Source organism: Micromys minutus (genome assembly GCF_963924665.1).
Source record: "Micromys minutus genome assembly, chromosome: 9".
Taxonomy (NCBI): domain Eukaryota; kingdom Metazoa; phylum Chordata; class Mammalia; order Rodentia; family Muridae; genus Micromys; species Micromys minutus.
In genome coordinates this window covers 51,517,209-51,534,020 of record NC_137978.1, presented here as the reverse complement: position 1 = coordinate 51,534,020, position 16,812 = coordinate 51,517,209, and the positions used below count along the sequence as shown (strand labels likewise).

Sequence of the window (16,812 nt, the reverse complement as noted above, 5' to 3'; positions counted from 1 at the left end):
TACATTCTATCTTACACACTACTTTTTACACTTCTATTCTTGCAAGTGTTCAAGAATGTATTTATTAAATTATTGGCCAAAAATATCAGAAAGTGAGGGGGCTGGGCATGGTGGTGCAAGTCTGTAATCTCAGCACTCTGGAGGCAAAGGAAGGTGGGTTTTGGAGTAAAGGCCAGAAGATGTTCCAGTTAAGGCTTCAGAGATAACCCCCCCCCCCCCCCCCACACACACACACACAGACTTTTGAAATCACAAAAAATATAAGAAACAAGGCAAAGCCTAGCTTGGAGAAGCCCACCAGAAGGTTCATTTCTGCTGGGCTATCTGACATCAAAATGGGAATGCTATGGGGTATGGTGATAGATTCCACCAGCCTTCCAAAAATAACAGGATTAAAACAGAGAGAGAGAGGCTGGAGAGATGGCTCAGTAGTTAAGAACAGTGACTGTTCTTCCAGAGGTCCTGAGTTCAATTCCCAGCAACCACATGATGGCTCACAACCATCTGTAATGGGATCTGATGCCCTCTTCTGGTGTGTCTGAAGACAGCCACAGTGTACTCACATAAAATAAATAAATTAAAAACAAACAAACAGAAAGGAAGGGTGTTTGACCAAGTGTGTAACATTTTGATAAACTAAGAAACTCCCTATGAATTAACTTTCCAGTAGACCCCTGAGTACACTATTGAATAGGGAGGCAGGGACAGGTGGATTTCAGTGAGTTCAAAGTGAGGCTTGCTTTACATATCAAGTTCCAGGCCACTCCGAGCTATATGGGAGACAGCTGGTTCACAAAAAAAAGGAGGAGCTGGAGAGATGGCTCAGTAATTAAGGGTACTGACTGCTTTTCCAGAGGCCCTGGGTTCAAATCCCAGCAACCACATGGTGGCTCACAACCATCTGTAATGAGATCTGATGCCCTCTTCTGGTGGGTCTCAAGACAGCTACAGTGAACTTATATAATAAACAAACAAACAAATAAACAAATAAATCTTAAAAAGTGTATTTCTCCTAATATGTGTTAATGAATAGACAGTTTACTACTAAGGTCTACAGAAGAGTAAAAAAGAAAGCAATCACATCAGAGTGGGCAAGTAGGCATGTCTCCCTGACGTTTGCCCACAGAAATTTGGTACCTATTTCCAAGAATAAAAATTTATTAATTTTTAAAAGCCATTTAAAATTATTTATTAGTGTATATGTATGCAGGTCAAAGGACAGTTTTGTGGGTCTCTCTTAGCACCTTTATGTGGGTTCTGGGGATCAACAAAGGCCCTTTACCTGCTGATCCAGTTCACTAGCCTTTGCAAAATTATTTTCTTTGAATTAATATTTTGTAACAATAACTGAATTAGAATACTAAGCAAACAGGTCTTTATCAGGAATTTGCCAGGGTCAGGTCTTACTACCGAAATCACCAGATTCTCACTTTACTATTTCATCTGCTCTGACCAGACATGGAGATCCGTCTCAGGTTTCCTTTTCCCTCCATGTAGCCTTGAAGCCCTAACCTGCACTTAAGGACTTGATGACAGAGCTCCCAGGAGTTCTGCTTCAGAATCTGTGAATCTAGACAGTCCCTGGCCCTGTCTTGTCTGTCACAGATGCCATAAGACCACCCACCCTGAACAGCTCACCTTCCTGCTGTTCCTGGAAACAGGCCTTCTGGATCATCTGGTTTCTGTAACAGATGCCATGATAAAAATGTGTGATTTCTATTTATGGGAACTTGAAAATGTGAAGAGTGTATTGGGTGGTTTAAGTTTTGCAGGAAAATAATTACTCCATAAGAAATTCCAAATGTACTGATTTACAGAGAGAAGAAAAAACAACCTAATTTTCCTCTGATCAAAAACTTGTTTGTTTAGGACAATTTATTTATAAAGCAAATATAGAGAAAGGCCAAAAAAGGTAATGAAATTTTGACTCAGAATAAGAAGTTCATGGACTCACAACTCCAAGACCTCTTTACAGAAGATGATCTTAGAACCTGAATGTGCCCAGAGAACAGCTGTAAGGCACAACACCATGATGAAGGCACAGGACTGCCACCGCAGGCAGATTAGCCACCAAGCACCATACACTAGACTCCAGCATGAGCAGCTAGTTCTGAAGTCATGTCTATTTAGTGGATTCCAGCTGCATCCGAGTGCCTGTCACAGCATACACACCACCCCAGCATACAAACGTTCCCCCAGGTTAAGTCCTCTGTCACCTCCATCCTCAGGCTATTTGCAATACTGAAGTCTCAGCCTCAGGCACCGTTCGGACTATTGTAAGTAGCAATTTCAGTTGACTGGACTCTTGCATAAGACTGCCATAGTCCTAAACAGTTAGTACTTCCATGAAAGAGAAGCCATTAGGCCCTACACTTTAAGACATATCACTTCTCTGCTAAGACACACTGGCTGAAAATTTAGCTTCTATCTTAGGGTCAGCATCAGGTCAGGTCCATTTCCTGCTCTGTTGTGCTAAAAATGTTCCACATATTCATTGTGTCCTTGCTAGTCTATACTAAGGCTTATGTGCAAAGTTAAGTGTGCTGTGAGTTTAAGCCCTTTTGTGGAACAGGAAGGGGTTTGATCTTAATGATTGAACTCAATACAGAACCCTAAACAACAGCAGGTGCTTACTGAAATTCCAGATCAAAAGTCCTCCTCAGGGCAGTAGCTGGCTGAGACTTTGTCCCTATGTTAGAGTTAGGACCTTAACCAAACAGAGCACAGTGCCAGAAGTAAAAGCCAGAGCTTAACTACACAAGCCTCGTGGTTCCCACACTCCACATTGTTGCTCTGTCCCTGCGCTTCTTCCTCGGCATTCCAGCTCCATTTTCATCCCCATCTCTTCACCTTTCTTACTGGTGGAGGGTGGGACATGTAAGTCACACAGGAGGACAGTGAGCAGTGTTTGTCTGTTGGTTTATGGCACGTGTCATGTCATTGGGAAATGAACTGGAAGATCAAGCCATCGGGTAATTCTACCGATGCAACTCACTGCAGCGAGCCCACGAGCATGCTCTCCCAGCTCTTCAAGCAGCTTCTTGGGCATGTTTGCATTTAACAAGCATTTCCTTTGACCATCAGGGTAAATGCAGTACAGATGCAGAGGCACGGATTACTGCTGCCTCAGCATGAATGGCCAGCCTCAGAGAGGCATTTCAGTTACTTCTGGATTCAAAGATCTCAAGATAAATAATATGGTAAGTGCAATGAAAATCACCACAACAGATGAAATCAGATCACTATTCAATTTAATCCCAGAGACTCTACAAAGAGACACGAGTGCGGGTCTAATAACACCACAGTAGGGCACCAGGGTTTTTGGGGGTTTGTGATGGTATAAAAGTTGATTATTTTTTTCCTCCTGTGTTCTAGATTATGGTTGAGAAGAGACATCCAAAAGGGTATTTTTTTTTAATCAGATAATCTTTTATTGAAATATTTTCTTGTTGCTTCTGAACTACCCGGGCACTCCACTGCACCACTGTTGATGTCATCTGTGACGTCATGAGGGTGGCGGTCATCCGCATTGCAGCCCACAGACTGTGCAAGTCCCCAGGATCTCCTTGATAGTCCCAGAAAGCTCTCTGGCCAAAGACATGTTAGGGGCCAAGGCGGATGTGGTGCTGACCTCACCTACACCGTACCTCAGGTACATGACTTTGATCCCGTTGGGGCCGAACTTGGGCAGCATGATGGAGGTGCTGGTGTTAGACGAACCCAGATTTGGGACGACTGAAGAAAGTGGCATCACAGCCACCTCCAAGCCGAAAGCCAAAAGGACAAAAGGGTATTCTAATTTATTTAAGAACGCATACAGGGGTTGGAGGCAGCACATGACTGCATGCATAGGAGCCCAGGTTTGGTCCCAACACCTAGGACAGGACAGAATTACCAAGAAGCCTGTAGCCAAATATTTGGCCTGAGGGGCCGGTGGCTCGGCAGGTAAAAGTGCTTGCTGTAGAGGTCTGCTGATGTCAGTTCATTGCCTGAACCCACAGAGAAAGGAGAGAAGAACTGTCCGCTGATCTCTCTTACTCACCATCTCTCCTCCCTCCCTTTCTCAGACATAATAACATTTAAAAATATATGTCCAACTAAGAATATATACATGTCAAAAGAATAATACAAAACAGCTGGGTGGAAAGTGGGCACAATGGTGAGCAGCATGCATGGTGCTCTGGCTTCAGCCCGAAGGGCCCGCCCTCAGCCAAAACAGAAACAAAAGCAGAAAAAAACACAAAACATAAAACCCCACCAATACAGGAGACAAGTTTCTGAGGAATATTTAAATTCTTCTCATTCATAACACTGACGACTATGTGATTCAGTCATGAATAAAAACTGGGGGTCTGACAAGTGCTAGAATCTAAACATTTTTAGTCCATTCAAATCCTGTTCAAGTTCAGCGTTAAGGACACGCTCTGGAACAGTGTTGGCTGTCACGTCACATAGGCCTAACAGCACCCATGCAGCACGTGTCTCAGGAGACCATGTGCACCACGCCACACTGATAGTCCTGCTTCAACTCCTTCCCAGTGTGCCAAGTAGTCTGAACGTTACACACGTGGGTGGGTAATCAATGGGAAATGGACACCCAGGACTGAGACAGGCCTTCTCTGAAATCCCATGATTTCATGTGAAACAGATAGACTTTAACTCCATTTGTTTTTGTTTTTCTGAGGGGTGGTTGGTTATTTTGAGACAGGGTCTCACTTTGCAGCTGGGGCTGTCCTGGAACTCACTATGTAGGCCTCAAATTACCTCTGCCTCTGAAAGAAGAAATTTTATTAGCATAAAGGGTCCGCATCTCCAGTATATTTCTACCATGTCCCCACCCTTTCTCCCCACCTACCTCCTACCCTGCCTTGAACCTTTGTTACTCCCACAAATCCTCCTAAGAATTTCAAATTTTGCTGATAGAAGTCTAGAATTTCCTTATAGGATATATGATTTGAGGGAGCCACACATAGGTGTAATTTAAGAAGCAGGCTGAGCCAGGCAATAATGGTGCAAACTTTTAATCCTAGCACAGAGTTCTAGACCACCCTGGTCTACAGAGCAAATTCCAGGATAGCCAGGGAGGGCTACACAAAACTCTCCTCTTAAAAATATCAAAACCCACAAAAAGAAGACAAAGAAGCAGGCTGGGGAAGTGAGCATAAAGTCTGGTTCTGCCATGAACTAAGCATGAGGCTATCATGAGTTCTCATTTTCTCTGTGGTAGTAGGGTTGCTGTGAGGGCTGACAAAGACAATACCACAGTGCTTCAAAAATAGCAAGCTTTTTAGTCAATAGTAGCTATTAAAAGTATTTTTTTTGCCACTGTAACATTAGATTTATTATGGGTCATTAGCAAAGTACTTGCATAGTGGGAAATATCTATATAATACCAACACTGGAGAGGCTGAGGCAGGAGGATCATGTATGGGCTACAAAGGGAGTTCAAGGGTACCTTAAGAATGGGCAATGAGACCCAATTGTGAAAAGCCCATCCGCCACCACCGAGGCCTTAACAGTACAATTCACCCATTTGCTTAAGAGCAAGAAATATTTAATAAGAGCAACGTGCAAGGGTCACGTGTAATCGTATCACATGGGGCAGTATATTAGGGTTCTCTAGAGTCACAAAATGTATGAACTATCTCTGTATATTGAGGGAATTTATTGTGTTGACTTGCAGCCTGTAGTTCAAGAATCTAGTAGTTGCTCAGTCCAACAAGGCTGGGTGTTTGAGTTGATCTTCTGGAGAAGTAGGTTCTAACAGATGTGCTGGTAAGTAGATGCAAGCAGTCTAAGAAGAGCGATTCTTCCTTCCTCCAATGTTCTTGTGTAGGTCTCCAGCAGAAGGTGTGGCCCAGATTAAAAGTGTACCACCACACCTGGATGTGGGACATGTTTTGTCTCAGACTGACCTTGAACTCAGAGATCCCCTTGTCTTAGTCTCCTGGGATTAGAGATGTGTACTACCTTGCCTGAGCCTAAACTTTTCATGGCCACTATGACTCAAGATCTGGATCACAGGTGAGCCTTCCAATTCTGGTTTATAGTTCATTCCAGAACTATATCGTCAAGCTTGACAACCAGGAATAGACATTACATACAGTGAGAGAAGACAAGTTCAAAGCCACTCTTAGCACAAACTAAAATACAACATAATGATATTAACAAAATAGCAACTGGGCTGGAGAGATGGCTCAGTGGTTAAGAACACTGATTGTTCTTCCAGAGGTCCTGAGTTCAAATCCCAGCAAGACATGGTGGCTACAACCATTTGTAATGGAATCTGATGCTCTTGTCTGGTGTGTCTCAAGACAACTACAGTGTTCTTATACATAAAATAAATACATCTAAAAAATAATAGCAAGGCATGGTGGCACATGACTTTAGTCCCAGTACACAAGAAAACCATGTCCAAAGACCAGAAACAAAAAACACCAAACAAAGAGCAGAGCTTTGAACAGTGAAGAAACTGAGCTGTAGTGCTAAACCATGCACCTACCTACCAACTTCACAGAACAAAACATGCTGAACCGATAAATGCAATGCTATCTCAGGGACGTGAGTGTCAAACACAACAGAAAATGTTCTTAAATTTGGAACAAGTTAACACGGTGTAGGCTGAAAAACAACATCAAGGCAAACCATAAAGGAATTAACTCCGATCAAATGGCTACAGAGACCGGCAACATCAAAGCCAGGGCAAAACAAATGGCACATTAAGGTCAGCCCGGGAGCCCGGGAATTACTCTCTGGAAACAACTGCTTCTCTCAGTGTTGGACAGTGTCTCAGGGATTCCCGTGAAGAGACACCATGCACAAGGCAACTCTTAAGGACATGTAACGGGCTACAGTCCGTTATGGCAGCACACACAGAGACATGTGTAGGAGAAGCCAAGAGTTTTACATCTGAGTCCTCAGGCAGAAGGGGTGAAGCTTGAGGACAGGAAACCTCAAAGCCCACCTTCCAGTGACACATTTCCTCCAACATGGCCACACCACCTATTGGTGCCACATCACAGGAGCCAGGCACAGCAGTCTATGGCAGCCACACCTGTCCAAACCACAGAAACACCGAGAAGTAACATTTCATATGGAACATTTTACTAGGACACGTGTACAGAAAATTTGCTTCAACAAGTCTGAGAAGAAGGGTTGGAATGAAACGTTTGGACACAGGTTCTCAGTTCCTGAGTATAAGATTCCATACTGTCAGGACTCCTGCATCATGAACAAACACATACATCTGAGACAGAAAGGCTGAATAGGGAGCTAGGGAGGGCGGAGCTCAAGGGCCTAGAGAGCAAGAACACACAAGGGCTCGGTCACATGCTCCGGAAGGGGCACTCAGTACTTCTCCAAATGCAGACCTCTCTTGGACGGAAAGGAGCATGAGGACTGCTACCGACTGCCTGCCCTATCCATGCTCCACTGATGTCACTGCCTGTTGGTGGTTTTAAGTGTAATCCTCAACAGCTACTTTAAGAAAAGGCTCTTGGGCTGGAGAGATGGCTCAGCGGTTAAAAACACTGTCTGCTCTTCCAGAGGTTCTGAGTTCAAATCCCAGAAACCACATGGTGGCTCACAACTATCTGTAATGGGATCCAATGCCCTCTTCTGGTGTGTCTGAAGATAGTGACAGTGTACTCAATCCTGAAAATGAAAGGCTCTCAGTGTCTGGGAACTAGTTGGTATGAGTTAGGCACAGAGTGTGTGGGAACTGTAGGAAATGGGGCTGCACTACAGTAGCCAGTCAACCATGGTGTTACTCTAGCAACCAATTTCCTTCACTGCCAAGCTACTGTTCCCCTAACCAGATCCACATGCCCATAGCATCTTTTATGAGTAAATGGTATAGTGACTTGTACTGCAGCCACAGTATTTAGAAAACATCACTACCTTCAGAACATTTTATAACCTCCAAAAACACTACTTCACACTATAACTCCAATTGCACTGTTTGCTTTCCCAACCCTGACAACATGACACTTTGTTCTGATTGTTTCCTAGAATGCAGAAAGTGGTTTTAAGACATTTTCACTTGGCTTGTTTCCAAGGTTTATCCACAGGTTCATCATTTCAGGTCTAAATAAACAATTCACAAGCAATAGCACACTGTCTAAAGCACAGCAGATGTCAGCATAACGTGACTCTGTCTCCTTATGTCTGCCCTGACTTCCCTGAATGATGGACTACGAATTGTAAGATGAAATAAACCCTTCCCACCAAGTTGCAATTTGCTAGTGGTGTTTGTCAAAGCAATAGAACTCTAGCTAAGGCCCTTCACCAAGGCCCTTTATATGTTTTCATTATGAATGGTCAACAGCAGGCTTCTGGACCTGAGGTCCACTTGTGTAGGTAACACCTGAGAGGTTTGGAGAGAATAGGAAGTCAGAGAGCCAGGAAGCTCAGAGTAGGGGTGGAGTGGCAGTGGATAATATACAAGACTATAGTGTTACAAGGTTGTTGGATGTATACATCTTAGCACACACAAATTATACATGAGGAAAACAAGGCACAACAACTATCTCCACAGCAAGGGTGATGCCTAAAAAAGGCTTTATAGAAACACAACAAAATGATCTGAGGACTGAATCAGGAAAGGGGAGACTCACAACAACTTGTAACCTCATGACAAGCCTATCTGCACGTCGATGGACAGACTATTGCCCAGACAGTTGACAGCTGCCATGGCAATGGCCAAAAAGATCCGAGAGATGGCTCAGTGGTTAAGAGCATTGACGGCTCTTCCAGAGGTCCTGAGTTCAAATCTCAGCAACCACATGGTGGCTCACAACCATCTGTAATGAGATCTGATGCCCTCTTCTGGTATGAAGACAGCTATGGTATACTCATAAAATAAACAATTCTTTAAAAGGTGTGGAGATTCACTTCTGCACTCATAGCCATTAGAGGCTAGCCTGAGCTACATAGTGATCTCCACAATAGCCTGGAGTACAGCTGAGATGTCTCCAATACATACACTCAAATTCCTGCAGAAACAGCCCAGGAAGTCTGTGGTCTCCATGAGATGATCCCTCCCCATCATTTCTTGGCTCTGTTTTGTTTTCCTTGAGGCAGGCAAGCGGGGTCTTGTTACGCAGCCCGAGCTAACCTAGGACTTGCTCCGTATCCCAGGCTAAGCTCTGACTGTAGCCACCTATTTTTGTCAGCCTCCTGACTGTGGAGGTACAAGCATTTACCCCCAACCACACTGGCTTCTTTTAACTACCACACACAACTGAAGGACATGAGGTGACACTGAGTTCTCTTCCAATTCCTATTCATGACCAAGAAAGAATCTGTGCGGTTTTTGAGACCTCAGAAGCAGTATTCAGGCATCCATGTGCAAGGTGAAGGCAGGAGTGGAGAGAAAGCAGGGCATTAGACAGGGACCATCCAGCAGGCTGTCTGGAAGAAGGTTTGTTAGCAATGGATCTGTGGGAAGTTGATGAACAGTGAAATATATGCCTGTCTAGAAGAGGGAGAATGCTCATTTGAGAAACAACTCACCTGCTCAGCATGCAGGGCAAAGCACACAGCACAGGACAAGGTGTAGAGAATGGCTTGTGCAAACGTGGACAAGGTACTTTTTATATACTCGGGCTGCTCTGCAGAATCAGACCATTAAGCTCCAGGTAAACTTGGGTGTTAAAATTGTTGAGACCTTCAACTAAAAGTGGATAAAAATTCCATGCTGGAGAGGTGACTCAGCTCTTTCCGACGGCCTGGAGTTCATTTCCGAGCACCAACATGGCAGCTCACAACCATGTGTAACTATAGCCCCAGGGGACTTGATATGTTTTCTCACAAGCATTCATGTGGTATCTCACACACACACACACACACACACACACACACACACACACACACACACACATACACATAAGGTAATCTTAAATTATTTTAATTGATAAAAAAAAATCTAATCATCAGATCCTAGATGATACTACTAAAAAACAAACTGACTTGGGGAACACTATAAAAGTTCCAGTATAAAAGTGACTAGATAAAAACTTTAAAGGAAATAAAATGTCCTTTTCCATCTAACCAAGACAGTTATTGCTACACAGTCCCAATAGCCTGGACATCACTCTGCAGAAAGAGCAGCCTCAAGTTTGAGGGTGAGCGGGCCCTTCTGCCTCAATCTCCGAGTGCTGAGTTACAGGTGTACACTCTCACAGCCAACCTGAGGGGACATTAAAGTATCTAACTGAAGGGGGGCTTTGTTCTTCAAGAGCAGTTGTAACCTGTGATGCTCTGCGTGTGATGTCCCTGACCAGCCCTCCATTCAGAACTTAGTTACATAGAGCTGGCTGGTTTAGAATCCTGCAAAGACAGGGCCGGGAGCTAAAGACCATGCTGATTTCCATTCTAGTTTTGAAGCAACAGAAACAAACACCAAGGAAATGAGTATAAAAAACAAAAGCAACAAAATAAAACTCAACATGCATGGAGACATATACCTTGGAGGCATTTAGTGTATTTTAGACAATGGAGTAACTCTTTTGCAGGCGGTACTAAAAAAACAAGCACACCACTGAAGAAATCAGACTAGGAATGTCAGCGTTCATTCGACGTTTCTGGAAGTCAAGGAAAGTAAATAGCCAATGAAAAAATAACTCCAGCACTGCCTCCTCCTCACGGGCAGCGAGCATGAAGCACTCAGAGCAGCTTACCTGGGGCAGGGCTCCTTCCTGAATGTAAGTTGTGGGGATCTGCAGTCTCCTCTGTTTGCCCATCTGATTCTGCCTCCACTTTGTCCTGTGTCTCTTTCGCATCTTTGCTAAGGCAAGTTCTCAAGCTTTCTCTCTCTTCGGCGACTCTCTGGACCACAGTACCAATTGCAGGAGAACGACCAATGGTGGCAGACAGAACAGGAGTACAAGGAGGAGAAGCTGGGGGAGTTGGAGGAGCCGGGGAGAAAGAAGGCAGCATGGACGGGGTGATGGGAGTCAGGGTAGATTCCATTTTCCTTTCTTCCTGGGGATGTTCCAGAATCTCCAATTCGAGAGTCAGTGGCAGCACTTCCTGTCTCACCATGTCCACAGTGTTCTCCTTGCCTGGTAATTTTTCACCAACTCCATTCATTTCATTAATTAGGATAGTACTAGAAATTAGCTGACTATCATGAGGTGTTACACTACAGGGTTTCTTGCATATATCATTGTCATCTGTTAGCGAAGGACCTGATGCTGCTGTGCAAGATGTGGGGCTGGGGACAGGAGGTGCGTCTTCTTTTGAGGAAGAAAGTTCACACTTGTCCTCAGCAGTGAACAGTGGCTGGCTGCCAAGGGCAGCAGACATGGGGGAAGGAACTGAACTCCGGGCAAGTGGAGGAAGGGCGGTGGGAGGTGAAGTCCGAGGAGGCTCTGGGGTGGGCTCTCCTGCAGCAGTCTCAGGCATCTGGCCTGCTTGCTCTTTCTTCTCCCCACTAAGCACAAGTCTAAGGACTGTTGAAGGAGACTGGAACACTGGATCTGGTTTTGGCTTTTCTTCTGGGGGAAAAGAAATAAAATACTTTAAGAATAATTTTGAATCACAGAATACACAGTACTGCCTTAGGCCAAGTCTGCTCATCACTTACCCACACTCGTGGGCAAAAAAAGAGACCAAAATACCAGACTCTAGACACTGGCCTGGTTGTTCTCTAGTTACACTTTCTAGGTCTCGGTCTCCAGGACACTGACATTTGCTTAGGAACAAGACAGGGGATCAGTTCACAATATGGTGATGTCAGGAGAACAAGAGGAGACCTCATAGAAGCTGACCTTAGATCTTCCCCACACACCTTACTATGCACCTGGGCTCATGGTCCTCTTGCCTCAGGCTACTGAATGCTGGGAGTGTAGGCATGGCCACCACACCCAGCTCAGCTCAACCATTTTTAAGGTAAAACAGCCTCTGCCTCTTCTCTACCTTGCTTCCTGCAACTCTTTTTCTAGTAGGGGCACACTACTATCCAAGCACAACAGTACAAAGAACAGTAATCAGAAACCAGACTATTATAAACTCCCCAAGCACTTTAAGCAAAACTGACTTTCATTTCCCCAAAAAGGTTCTAACCAAAAACAGCAGCAATGTGCAAACAGAATCATTGGTCTTTAAAAGGTAAGCAGTTGCTCAAAGAGAACCAAAGTTAAGGATCCAATAAACCAACCACTGGGCATCTCTGCATGGGAAACATTGTCATATATATGTATGGTATACTCTGTATATTTAAGTTTATATATAAATATAATCTGTGTACACAGAAAATAAGAACAAAGGAGAAAATGATAGCCATAAACAAAAGAAGTGCTAATCAACTGAGTTATTGGATTCTGGGTAAATGACATGGGAATCACTGTGAGAGGGAGTTCCCTGATGTCCCCAACTTGGGCTTCTTCCTTAAATGTCCACTTCTTTAAGCCAAGTCTGAGAGACTCTTCTCAATGTAGCCTGCACCAATGAAGATGACTACAGAAATGTGAAGTCTGTGAATGAGAGCACTGCCACCCAGAGCAAAGTGGAGCACATCACGATGCAGGGCAAACATCACAGCTTCAGAACTCACTGTAAGTGCCGGGCAGGCAGCTAAGGCATCTACTAAGACGGCCCTTTCCCACCTTCCTAAGTAAGAGCAGTAAATGCTCAACATCAAATTTCTCAGATTCAGTTGTCAGGACAGAAAACAATACACAGGAACCATATGCATTCCTTATACATGTGCGTGTTCTTTGTTGATCGTGTTTAGCTGATATCCATTTATTACAGAGCTCTGAGAAAGTCCCATCTTTTAGGGCCACTATACAGGACACACACAGCACATGGTACCACTTGGTAATTTCAAAAGTTACTCCTAAGACAAGCTCATTATTCTATAGAGGGTTTATTTACTTCAACATGTCTGGGGAGTGGAAACACACACACATACACACACACACACACACACACATATATATATATTTTCTTTTTGCTGATCCAGTTTCTACAATGAATGTATCATAATTATAAGAATGACCAACCAGTGGCCTAGACAGGTGCTTGTGACTATATGTTTCATGACCACCAAGCAGGTGCCATGGCCATTTATTAGGAAGAAGCCAAATCTGAGGGGCAATCCTGCCCTGAATGCCAACAGAATGCCATTTCTAAATGCACAGTGAACTTTTCTCAGAAATACTAAGACGGACCATTGGACTGCCGTGCCATCTCACCAGCGCCCACTGCCTGCAGTCTCTCTCAAGAAACATAACAGCTTTCATTCTCTCTGCTGTCAGGTGAACACAAGTGAAGTTCCTCAGACATTTAATATTCTTTATAAACACTGAGTCACTGTCTTATCTTCATAAGACATTAAACAAATGGGAAATGGTGCATACATATCTGCTCGTGTAATGGAACTCCGAGAAACCAGATTACTAATGGCAGCTGACATTATTAAGTGCCTAGCACAAGGTGGGTAAGAGCCCACCTGTACTGTTCCCCTCATTTCTTATACCACCACCAGGACAGAGACTACTGTGTTCATGTTTTACAAAAGAGGAAACTGAGGCTTAGAAATTAGTTCTGGTCCAGAAACTGTCTAACTAGCAAATGGCTCAAGGGTGATTTCAAAACCCACATTTTTCTACGCAGGGGTGAGCCGTCCGTCAGATGGTTTGAGCAGGAAGAACATTCTGTTACCAGCGCAGATCCTCCTTTGACAAGACAGAAATCCAACCAACGGGGCAGAGCACACAGACCGTCTGGGGAACAATAACACTGTAGCCCCCTAAGCAGCTCCAGTCCTAGAATTCCCCCACACTGACAAGGTCGGACCCTGCCCAAAAGTGTTCGTTCATAAACACACCAGTTTACAAGTCCTTTCAGTAAGTGCATTCCTCTACACTTCTTTACCATAAAAGAAATGTAATGTCTGAAAAGAGAGCATAAAGAAAAATGCATAATCAAATCGAAGAAAGTAAACACTTATCCTGAGAGCACTTTCTAGTAGCGTTTGAATTGCAATTACCAGTAGTATACAGTTCCAAAAGCCCCTCTGCGGCTGCGGTGTATTGTGGGTAAAAAGCCTGCCTAGCAGGAACAATAGCACCACATGAGTGGAGAGGTGGCGAACATCTCTAATTTAAAAAGGCAGGAGATAATGGCAGAAAACCATGAGCTCAAAGTCATGCTCAGCTACACATGGGGCTAGAGACCAACCTGGGCTTCAGGAGACCACACTTTAGTGTAAAATCAACACCAAATTCCACCTCGTCTGAAAATCACTTCTAAGAGGGTCTCTAAGGAGATACTTGATGTGAAGATGACTTCTGCCACACAGAGCTGCCTGGCCAGCAGTGCTATAAAATGCACTTAAAACACAGTATTTTCAAGACAGTCTAAAAAATGTGCCAATCTACCCACATCTGTATGTCAGTCTAAAAAAATTTTATTAGTTCAAATTAAAAAAAAAAAAAAAAAAAGAAAGAAAAAAAAATAGTTAAGGGGATTCTAGAATTTTCCATTTTCCCTTCCTAAAGATGTACACAGAGCTAAAAGTGTCAAAATAGAAATATTTCATATTTTTAAAATTCAAGCAAAAATTGTTTTTCCTAAAACAACTTCAAAGTGTCAGGCAGATCTGACCTCTTATTATCCAGTATGTTGTGGGCGTTTTTATTACAGGCTGAGTTGTGGAAGAACCATGTGTGCAAAGATGTATCCAACAGACGTGTGCACAGATATGCTCCATATGCCTAGGTGGATAACATCTGTACAAAAGTGCTCTAAAATTAAGATTATTCATCACTATGAGTAAAACCTTAAAAGAATGCTCGCATCAAATGAGTTACTGCCAGGCATAGCAGCAACACAGTCACCTCTAAAGGCAGGAGGGTCACAGAGCTGACACCGGTTCGGGGATGTGTGAGCTCTCAGACAACCTGAGCGTTGAAAGCAGATCCTGTCTCAGACTTTTGCTTATGGAGGTGATTTAATCACTGGAGATAAAAAGCAGTTCTCCCCCAAAGTCTCTGGTACCTAGAACCCAGCACTAAACACACACGAACCTTCTACATGTCTGACAGCTTTAGAAGCGTGCCAGTTAAAGGTTTTTATCTTTTCGTTTTCAATTATCTTACAAAAGTTGTAATGCTACAGTCAATACCCTATGGGGAGGGAGGGTCTTGTATTTCACACTATCTTTTCACCGGTGGAAAACTTGAAGTCAGCAGGTGTGGAGGTTCCTATCTGTAATCTCAGCTCTCAGGAGGCTGAAGAGGTAAAGGCCAGCTCATGCTACATAACAAGTCCCAGGACACCCTAAGCTACAGTATGAGGCTTCGTTTAAACAGAGCTACCAACAAATAAACAAACAAGCTTTTCAAAAGCTTGAACACAATTAATTTGTGTGAAACAAAACCCTTTGAAAAAGTAAAAAACATAAAAATGGAATGATGCTGAAATTAAATATTTGATGCACTACTTCTATTTTAAGGACCAGTCCAAGAATCAACAGTGAAGTTCTAGGACAGCCAGGGCATCCCAGAGAAACCCTGTCTTGAAAACAAAACAAGACAATAAAAACCCCAACATCAACAAACACCCCAAAAAGCTAGCTAGCTTTAGTATGAGAGACCTGATGGATGGAGTCCTCAAAGAACACACACTGGTTTCTGCTCACTGGGGAGTGAAGCCAGAAGCACAAGAGAGCAGCTTCCTGCTCCTGCCCCTTTTACTTATGAGCACTAGGTGTGAGCTCCACAAAGGGAAAGCTGGAACCCATTAGTCATGTCTCTCTTTCAAGGGTTAGTGCTTTCCCTCCAACAGATGTTGTATTTACAGTCAATGAGCACCGGGCAGTAGCAGGAAGCCTATACTTTTCCTGCATCAGCAACAATGGCTATCATTTTCTAAAGTCCTCCCAAGAGCCCTGCCCCTGGCAGGTCAGTGAAGAAACTAGAAGGCCCCGGCAGCAGCACATCACAGTTGAGGCCTCTGTCTGGTTCCAGAGCTCTAGCTCCTTGTTCTGTCATGGGGTCTGGTACCTCAGGCACACAGGACACGTGTTATCTTCTCTGGGAAATAAAACTACCCCAAATAATGGTGAAAATATACGCCTGTGCTGCTCTTGTAAAGCAATATATAGAGACATCTGCTTTAAATACTCTCCTCAAGCTAAGTGTTTACTTACACATAGATAGCAGCAGCAAGGCAGGTGAAATGTAAGACCCTTTCCCTCCCTTCCTACAAGGTGACTTTCTACCTTAGATTTGCTACAAAGCAGTCTGAGTAACCCTCGGGTGTCTGACGGGGTACCAAGAGCAATGCCATTTATACAAAGAGACTAAAGATAGAGGGAGGAAACAGTCATACACAAACCTTGCTTCTGGTCGCTAGCTGCAGTGACAGGGGTGCTGGCAGCAAGATGAACGCTCTCCACAGTCCCATATACCACAGGGCTGTGCTCAGGGACCTGGCTGGGCAGCTGCTGGGATTTGAAGTACAAAAAAGGGTGATAATGAGCGTGCGAACATAAACACTAGCAACATGGAAGCCAAGCAAGGAGGGGAGACAGGGGCACAAGGTCACAAAATTAAAAGAAAAGTGGGGTGGGGATGTATAACAGGGCAGTTGAATACAAACAGGGAAGAGGAGGACAGAGGTAGCAGGGAGGGAGGAGAAGAGATGATTACTATTAACCATAGCAGAGAAGACGCTCAAGCCCCCGCACATCCACTTGAGTGTTCCTTCCAAGCACAGGCTGACTTACAGCCATAATGGCTGCCACAGTGGGACAGGATTTGACATCCTTGCAGACTGGCTAAAAGTTTTGGTGAGCTCTAC

At 44.0% G+C, this 16,812-nt stretch overlaps 1 protein-coding gene across 23 annotated transcripts in view; it reads right to left on the bottom strand.

Annotated features, from left to right (window-relative positions):
• Nucleotides 1–16,812, bottom strand: part of EIF4G3 (eukaryotic translation initiation factor 4 gamma 3) — a 202,364-nt gene that overhangs the window by 64,850 nt on the left and 120,702 nt on the right. For 19 of the 23 annotated variants that reach the window (XM_080921656.1, XM_080921675.1, XM_080921672.1 and 16 more), the window contains 2 exons: nucleotides 16,348–16,456; nucleotides 10,680–11,498 (listed from right to left, as the gene is read on the bottom strand). In XM_080921656.1, the coding sequence (XP_080777782.1) occupies nucleotides 10,680–11,498; nucleotides 16,348–16,456 (928 nt within the window). The remainder of the gene's footprint in view (nucleotides 1–10,679; nucleotides 11,499–16,347; nucleotides 16,457–16,812) is intronic. The other 4 variants (XM_080921667.1, XM_080921674.1, XM_080921658.1 and 1 more) reach the window with 2 other exon arrangements.